The 9,382-nt window shown below is 38.4% G+C and overlaps 1 protein-coding gene across 2 annotated transcripts in view; it reads left to right on the forward strand.

Moving 5' to 3' along the window:
• The window catches only part of ccn6 (cellular communication network factor 6), a 29,344-nt gene extending 20,025 nt beyond the window's left edge, over positions 1 to 9,319 (forward strand). Inside the window, exons 5-7 of one of the 2 annotated variants that reach the window (XM_057352832.1) lie at positions 282 to 521; positions 2,000 to 2,193; positions 8,122 to 9,319. In XM_057352832.1, coding sequence (XP_057208815.1) covers positions 282 to 521; positions 2,000 to 2,193; positions 8,122 to 8,403 — 716 coding nt within the window. In that variant the 3' untranslated portion in view covers positions 8,404 to 9,319. The remainder of the gene's footprint in view (positions 1 to 281; positions 522 to 1,999; positions 2,194 to 8,121) is intronic. The other variant, XM_057352833.1, reaches the window with a different exon arrangement.
• Positions 9,320 to 9,382: the final 63 nt, after the last annotated feature.

Consider the following 9,382-nt stretch of genomic DNA (forward strand, 5'->3'; position numbering starts at 1 on the left):
ACTGAGACAAAACGGTTTTCTGTTTGATGTTGCAATAATATTGTTCTTGTAATTTGTTTTGACCGCAATAATCTTGACTGAAAATATGCTATTGTGACAGCCCTAATAAAGACTAAAAGGTCTTCTGTAGCCATATGATACGTTAGCTTTGTCTGAAAAGTCTTACAATTCTCCCAAAATAAAAAACAGTGCGTCAAAAGCATACACGCCAAAACATGCTGTTATGGCACAGCAGAGTGGAAAGAAAAAGAGTTTAACAAAAGTTCTGCATGTTATTTCAGACATGATGGGGGTGGGTTGTGATCTCAACGGGGCTCACTATGACAATGGACAGGCCTTCCAGCCCAGCCCACTCTACAAGTGCACTTGCATCGCTGGAGCTATTGGCTGTACTCCTGTCTTCATTGAGAAACCTGCAGGGATGCTGAGTGCCACTGGCCTTCAGGGCAAAACACCAGCAGGTCTCAAGAGTAACAGTAGCCACAAAAATCAGCAAGACACCACTTACAGGACCATGTCAGGTAAATGTGGCTAAATTAAAACATTAAATACAAGAATAATGTTAGAACACTTTAAGCTATGATGTTTGGTTGATATCGCTCCACGGCCAGGATAACATTGTTAGTAATATTAAATATGTGCACTGAAGAATTATGATGGTATAATGTATTAAGAAAATAAATGACAATGATTAAAGCCTATTAGAATTTAAATATATTTTAAAGCAACATTTGTGGTTACAGTAAGACACTTACCGTGAAAGTAAAAGAGATCATCTCTTGTAAAAGAGATCATTGATGTCAACGGGACTTCCTGGAAAATAAAAGTAAAAATTAAAGAGGACTAGCTTTCTGGAGGAGGAAAAACTGACTGCATAGCCCACATTGTTAGATACTCTAACTACACCATTATCCCCTCAAAATTATCTTTCAGAGCTTAATGTTTGGCTTAAAAAAACAAAGAGAACCGAGAATCATTAAAGGTGCAGTTTGTTAAAACCGGGCGCACGATCAAAACAACAACAATGGCGTAGCTTGATGACGCTGTGAAGGAGCGTGGAGTGATGGGATCTGTTGTCTTCAACACCACCGCTGATGGCCATCAATCAGAAGGGAATGAGAAATCATGTTAGCGGATGAGATAAAGTTTTATAAATGTTGCAAATAATTGTGGTCCATAAAAAGTGACTGCTTGAAAAAAGCTAATGGCTTGCTAGACGCTAGACACTACTTCCGCATTTGTCCACGACACTGTTGTCATGCGGTTTCTACGTCAGTAAAGGCGGTAACAAAGGGGGACGCGGATATGACGCCATTGACAGGCGACTGCACAGCCCCGTGTCACTGTTTAGAATGGCGATTTTCTCACGATTTACAAGTAGTTGGAAACATTTGAGATATTGTAAGTACTCAGCTGACCAAAATATATAACACTAGCCTAGTGATTTTTGGATATTTTACTGCAAAATTGTTACAAACTGCACCTTTAAGCAAAGACTTACATGCACCAGTTGATTGATTTTCAGATAAAAAGAGTTTTAGCAAAAAATTATAGACTTATAGACAAACATTCTTTATCAAGTATCCTGGTATTATTTATCATGTGAATGTTACTGGGTTAAATGGCTTCGCATGGTCAAGACTGGTTATAACATAGATATAACTTTACGCAGACAAGATGATTAAGCTATAATAGGACAATACTGTACGTTATCCTGTTATCATGTCTTGTGGCTATACTCTGAAACAGTGAGTATTTTAATGTTTCCTGCCTGGCCCCACATACTTCCATTGTAAGTGCCTGCTCAAAGTTTTGAGACTGAGGGATCAAAATTATTATAGAGAAATAAATACACAGAGCTCAAACAGGTATGCACAGCGCTAACAAAAAATCTGCAATTCCGTTTAACGTTTGTCTGAACCATGGGCCTGATGTAAGGCTGGGTGTTTGTATATGTACTGTGAGATGACGTAGTGGTTTGTGACTGTAACACTGAAAGCTTACAGGGATCCTCCTTTAGCCTGGAAGAAGAACTGCTTAGTGCAGACTACACCCTGGTCAGCATGTTCACGCACCTGCGGCATTGGCATTTCTGTACGGGTCAACAATGACAACAGCAAGTGTGAGATGAGAAAAGAGCGCAGACTTTGTCTTCTCAGACCGTGTGATAAGAAAGCTCTGAAAGGGCTGAAGGTAAGACATCTACCCACTCATGATGGTTTATCAGTATAACATGTTTACATATGTTTATCAGTTGCCAGCCCTAATGTAAAAATAATTTGCTGGATTTACTTAAAATATAATATTTGTAAGCCACATTTTAAGCTGTTTTTACATTTTTAAGCAATTTTAAAGGAATAGTTCACCCAAAATGGTGTTAGGGGTGATTCACATTTCGCGTCTAAAACCGCGCAGAAAATGCGAGCCGCATTCTCTAGTCAAATGACCCGCAGTGCACGCGCGGCACTCTGAAATGTTGAACTATTTCCATCTCGATGCGCATGCCACGTGTCTACATTTAAAATAACGAATTTAAGCACAAAAGACGCGAAATGTGCATCGCCCCTTAGGCAGCTCCTTCCTGGCATTAGATTGTGTCTCAGTTTAAAGCTTGATAAAGCACATCCATCTATCATAAAAGTAGACTCTAGGAGGTTAATACAGTACATGTCTTATAAAGCGAAACCAGTTCATATTTTGAGCTTATTTATTTAGCTATTTGATTAGTTGGTGCTAAATTCACTGAAGATTAAAGTCCCAGTGAAATTAAAAATGACAATTATTTTTTTTTCATGAAATATTGCAACTTTTATTGTAAATAGCTTATCAATGTGGGTCATTTTCATTTTAAAATTCATGTACCCTCATAATCTTCAGTTAAAATCTGAAACTGCACTTCCACCCTGAAATGACAATCCAAATAAAATGACCTAAATTAAACGGCTTGGCCGGAGCATCCGTTAACTCCTCCCCTTCAACTGTCAACGATCGCAACTTCCGGTTCACGGGGACTTTAAGCTAAGACTCTGAATACACCAAATATAATTGGTATGTGGAATTTATTTACCTATGTCAAGACCATATAATTAATTTTGCAGGCTATATAAAATTATATATATTTATTGTTTATAATGTTATACAATATAGAAAAATAAAAAATTGTTAATACGTTCTCATAATGAATTTAGCTTGTATTAAGATAATGACCCTTTTCACATTTCTTACCACAATGTATTGTAAAAATGTATCCAATAGAAGAAGAGACCGTGCTATTTGTTGGAGAGCTGAAGCTGAACTAGTAATAAAACTATACATAAAATGCTGTCATGTGTTATATATGACACAATGGAAATGGTATTTCATGGAAGCACAACATGGATGTTGGAACATATAAAAATTAAACATCCCAGCATGATAGAATATGGAAATGGCGAAAGGTGAGTATGCTTCAGGTGGAACTAATGTTAAGTCTTTTTAGTAGGTATTGTGAAAAAAAACATACATTACAGTAAAGTAATAGTTTGATTTGCATATATCAGACGTTGATCAAGCTCAAGACTCTTTTGATCATCATAACATCAAATGTTATTATTAGAGAGGAAATAACTGAACAACAGGTAGGGAACGTCTCGGTTATGAGTGTAAAACTGTTTCCTGATGGAGAAGCATCCCTCATGTCACAACACTGTTTCGTCCGCTATTGTGACGGGGACACATTTACCAGGTTCCTCAGCACAAAACGTAATTAAAATGTGCTCTCCATCTTCCTTTTATACCTTTATGAATGGGGAAGAGAATGGCATGTTTCAGTGATTTTTATTGGCCTTTTGAAATTACAATCAGAGATGATAGGTTCATGTTCAAAACCCTTGTGTTCTCACAATATCTTGTTCCCTTCATAAGGGAAGAGATGTTTCCCAGCCTCACAATCCCTCCACTGTCTTGTTCCTCATCACTTCTCCAGGTGAACAGTGCGCGGAACTCATTGGACCAAACAACCTTCTCTGAGTTCTCCAATGTCAAGTTCTGATGCTTGCGTGCCCAGGGGTGGCACCAAATAACTTTTAAGTCAGGTGCTAAGGAGATGCCAGAACCCATTACTAATAATATTTACAAAACAGGTCTTGGGCTCTCATTTTGTATTGTATTAACTACAACTAAATTACTATATTTCATTTTAGGAAATTAAAAGAGTTCTCAGATTCCAAAAGTAAATAATTAAATAATAAAAGATTTTACATATAAACATTCACTGACAATTTAGAATTTCAGTCAAAGGCAAGAAAACTGTGGGTATATTTACAGCACCAAATAACTTACTGTTTCAAGTCTTACATCAGCTCAACTCAACTCAACTTTATTTATATAGCGCTTTTACAATTTTCATTGTTACAAAGCAGCTGCACATGAGACACATTGACTACAAGCAAAACAATCAAAGTTGTACCTGCAAAAACAAGAAAAGGTTGAAAACACAGAAGACAGACACACCCACACACAAAACACTCCACACACAGAACACGCACACGCACCAACACACACAGACACAGAGACACACACACACACACACACACACGTACGTACACAGACAAGTACGCACACACACACACACACGCTCAGTGAGAGCACACATTTAGGATATTTAGGATAAAGGAGAGAGAAGCACAGGTCAAATATAACAGATAATAAATTCCTATATGCAATATTAATTAAGTAAAACTTTAAAATTCTAAAGCAGCCCCCCCGGTCAGGCAGATAGTGCAAAAACAGTATGCAAACGGTGGCGAGGAACCCAAAACTCTAATCGAGAAAAAAACCCTCAGGAGAACCCAGGCCCAACCAGGGGATTCCAGTTCCCCTCTGGCAAAAGCTGCTGCCTCTGCACAAGCTCCAGAGAACTTGCACAACAAGGCTAAATAAAATAAATAAACTTAATAATAAAATAAATTATAGTTTAAGATTATCATTAATAATCTAATAGCATTTGAAATTTTGTGGTGAAGACATGTCAAGAGACCGCGTCCTTCTTTATCCAGCTCTATCATCTCAGCTCTTGTCAGGTCCCCACTTCCCATTCTCCGATCTACCATCAGGTCAGGCCATGAACTGCATCCTGCTCGCTGTGGTAACCTTGGAACAATGAGACAAGACTGGCTGAGAGTAGAGTACTGTTCTGTACTCTTTGATGCAACAAGTACATCAGTTGTGTTTTTGGTTCCGGTTGATCTAACTAATGCAGCCTAAACCCTCTGAAGATTTATATTATGGAAGAGTAGTGTATGCAAGATTAAAAAGATGCGTCTTTAGTCTAGATTTAAACTGACAGAGTGTGTCTGCCTCCCGGACAGTGCAGGGAAGACTATTCCAAAGTTTAGGCGCTAGATAGGAAAAGGATCTACCACCTGCACTTGATTTTGAAATTCTAGGTATTACCAACTGACAGGACGCCTGAGAGCGTAATGCACGTGAAGGACTGTAATACAAAAGGAGTTCATTCAAGTATTGAGGAGCTAAACCATGTAAGGCTTTATAGGTAATAAGGATCAGGACAATGCTGTGGTTGTTGTGGTTGACAGCAATGCATCAATGATCATCCCATCCCTCTTCGTGTATTGATGGTCAAAAGCTGCATCCCCACCGTTGCTTCTCGGATAGGTTTTCAAGCGTTGGAGATAGTAGAAAGATCTCTCACATGAAACAGATGTCACAGGAGGTGTCACGGATATAAAGAGTTTGTACAAGTCCAAAAACACATCTTGAAACATGAGAAACATTCATTCCTACTTATTTTTCATGAGTGTCCTCGTTTTGTTTTTTCTTTTCTTGTCAGACTTGGGGAATCTTTGGGTTTACATTTCCTTCAGTGATGCCATAAAACTGTACCATTGGCAACAGACCTGATTGTCTAACAATGACCTGTGCTGTTAGTACACTGTCAGCATCTTTAGAGAAGCACTTTGTAAATTCACTGACCAGCCTGTCTAGTATTTGATAGTGAACAACGGAGAGTGCCGATTCTTCAACTCGATTGGCTGTTCAGATGGTTCAAGCTCCTTATGTTTCAGATGTTGATTGTTTCCACACAGAGCAATCCTGTGGCAACGTTTTTGCCGCAGACGCAGCCAGAGATAAAGTAAGGGCCTTTGGATTTAAGCCACACACCAGAAGAGGGACCAAGACTCGCTCTGCCTCTCTCTCCTTATATACTTTCATCCCTTGCCGCTAGGCTGTCCTGACTCTCTGCCTTCGTCTTCTTGCATATCTGTCAACACTCCCGTTTTGGCTGGAAATCTCCCTGTTTTTAACACACCCATTCTCCTGTTTTAGTATTTCAGTTATTTCTCCCATGAAACTCCCGGAATGCGATCATGAAAAGACAGAAGGGGATCCCCTGGAACACGGCATATCATCCTGTTTTCCAAGATATTCCGCAATCATCTGCCACACTCTCTCTCTATATTCTGTCTTTGTACTACGTACTTTGTTTCTCATATAGTGCTTTGTGAAGCAAGACGAAGTGGATCAACTCAGACACCATCCTGGAAAGGATTTTGAGGCACCACTTCCTGTTTGGTGGTTCTTCGCCTCCACATCGTGTATCAAAATCCTGTAATGCTCGGCCAGTCGTGGATTATCCCTTACATAATCCACAGAATACTCCAGCCAGTCAAATTGGTCAAACCATCCAAATTGGAAAGTTCTTTGCTGGTTTCCAAAAGTCTGTGCAGATTCTTTACGGACAGGGTGTCTTGGTCCCTCTTCTGGTGTGTGGCTTAAATCCAAATGCCCTTACCTTATCTCTGGCTGCGTCTGCGGCAAAAACATTGCCACCGGATTGCTGTGTGTAAAAAATCAACATCTGAAACGTTCTCCTCTGGCTGAGGTATGTCTTATGTTAAGAAAAAAATGTTTGGGGGTGCTATGGGGGTTATCCCCTCCCTACCGCCACCCATGTTTATGCCTGTAGTAGGCTCCTTTGATGGTACACAGAGGTCATCATAGGCAAAGCTGCAAACCAGACGAGATAGTTTTCGTTGCCCTTATGCATCGATGTGCCTTGGGTGCCCAACACTGGCTTATGGTTTGTATCTTCTCGGACCACTGTTGTTAAATTCTCACTTGGATCCAGTCGCCTTGTCATAACAATTTGGCCATGTCAACGTTGCTCTTTACTGCTGCCCATTTCTCCTGCATAAAATATGATTTTAAAATATGTTTTGACTCATCAATGCAGATCCATTACATATGCAAGTGTGTTTAAATTAAATCCAATAGTGTTAAAATAACACTATCTTGTATTCTTTATTAGGCTAAATCTGTATACTGAAGCCAGCAATCTGTATGTAAATAGAAGACAAACTTTAAACGTATTATAAATCCAATGAGTTTCGATAAGTCTTGATGGAAACAAACAATCAAGGAGCATGTGTGGTCATGACATGACCACGAAAGTGTCTGAAAAAATACCATAACGCGATGCTGATGATATAGGCGAGCCTTTCAATATCGTTCCTATTTAAGAAAAAAATATTTATTTAATCATTTATTATTTAATAATTAAAAATCAACTTCGCTCTAAAAAATAAAGGTGTTTCACGATGCCATAGAAGAACCTTTTTTGTCCAAATGGTTCCATAAAGAACCTTTAACATCCGAAGAACCTTTTTGTTTCACAAAAGGTTCTTTGTTGTGAAAAAAGGTTCTTCAGATTATGAAAAATGTAAGTTCTTTAAAGAACCTCTTTATGGTTCCTTGTGGAACAAAAAATGGTTCTTCTATGTCATCGCTGTGAAGAACCCTTTAAGCACCTTTAATTTTAAGAGTGTTGATCTCAAAGGTAAATATTTTACAAGGTGGCATTAATACATTCTCATGTGAATTGTACAATATACGATTATTCGGGAAAAAACAAAAACAAGCATAGGTCATTTCCCCTAATCACAACCAACACTAGGGTGAAAGCAGACACAAAAACGTTCAAATTAGTTTTTATATGCTTTTATATGAAGTAAGCGAGCTAAAATGTAACATTTGCCATGAGATTGTGTTGGTTTTAGAATTATTGGTATTCCTTTTTTAAAACCCATGGAAAGTGCCATTAATTCTCTCTTTCATGCACAGATGCCAAAAGGAAAGACCTGTAGACCGAAATTCCAGGAAAATAAAGCTGAGAAGCTGTTTCTGTCTGGCTGTACCAGTGTTAAGAAGTACCGGCCGATGTACTGTGGCGTCTGCAAGGACAAACGCTGCTGCATTCCCAATAAGTCAAAAATCGTGAACATAGAGTTCCGCTGCAGAGGAGGATCCAATGTACTATGGAAAATGCAGTGGATCATTTCCTGTGTGTGTCAAAAGAAGTGTAATGATCCCGAAGACATGTTTTCAGAACTACACTTAATGTAAAACAGACACACGAAGACAGAAATCTGGGGGATGATCATTCTGAAATTGTACCTGAGGTTTTCTATAATATGTATACTGATAATACCCCCCTAAAGGGGGTATTCTTTAAGGTACTATTTTTGTCTTCATGAATTGATTTTAACGTCAAACGTGTTAACACGTCAAACATTGCATCTGGATAATGTGCCATCACAAGATCTCAGTCACAAGACCCCTATGAGTGTGAGAAAACTGAAGCTGGTTCAGGTTACAGAAGATGTAAAAAGATATTCCATATAACCTCTACTGTATGCGTTCCCACTAGTCATCACATCATTGCATTGATGCACAGTTGCATAAAGTGAATCTCTGATCATTGCCGTTACCTTAATTCACCAACTCTTATTGTCAGTGAATGACTTCACGTAGCTTTGTTGCAAATGCCTCAGATCTATTATTGTTTGTGATGTCAAAATTCTTCAAATTATCAATATTCTTGGGCCACTGGACCATACTTTGACTGACTGAAATCTCAGATGCTACACAGTTACAGTACACTTACAGCAATTTAATAGTTGGAGTAATTGTTTTGTTGGTCATTGGAAGCATTCTGACTGCTGGATGCCCTAATGGTGCATTGCATAACTGGACACAGTTTTTAAAAATCATGTGCCATGTGATGTATTGCTTGTAAAAATAAGATCCATCTCATTTGAAGGAAATTATATTCTAGTCACTAAAAATAAGTGTTAAAAATGAATAACGGTTCAGATCATTATCAAAATTATTTAAATGGATGAATCATGTTCATTTCGGGAATGCTTTTTTTATCACATTCCTGCATATGGGCAAAGATAACTCATAAAGAATGGCGAACTTATTCACATTAAACAATCTATACAGTCATCACTGATATAATAACTCGCAAGAAAAAGAAAAAGTTACAATGCAGTTCAGGTCTCTGTCACATAATTTTCACACCAAATTACTTTTTGATATA

Source organism: Triplophysa rosa, linkage group LG15 (genome assembly GCF_024868665.1).
Source record: "Triplophysa rosa linkage group LG15, Trosa_1v2, whole genome shotgun sequence".
Taxonomy (NCBI): Eukaryota; Metazoa; Chordata; class Actinopteri; order Cypriniformes; family Nemacheilidae; genus Triplophysa; species Triplophysa rosa.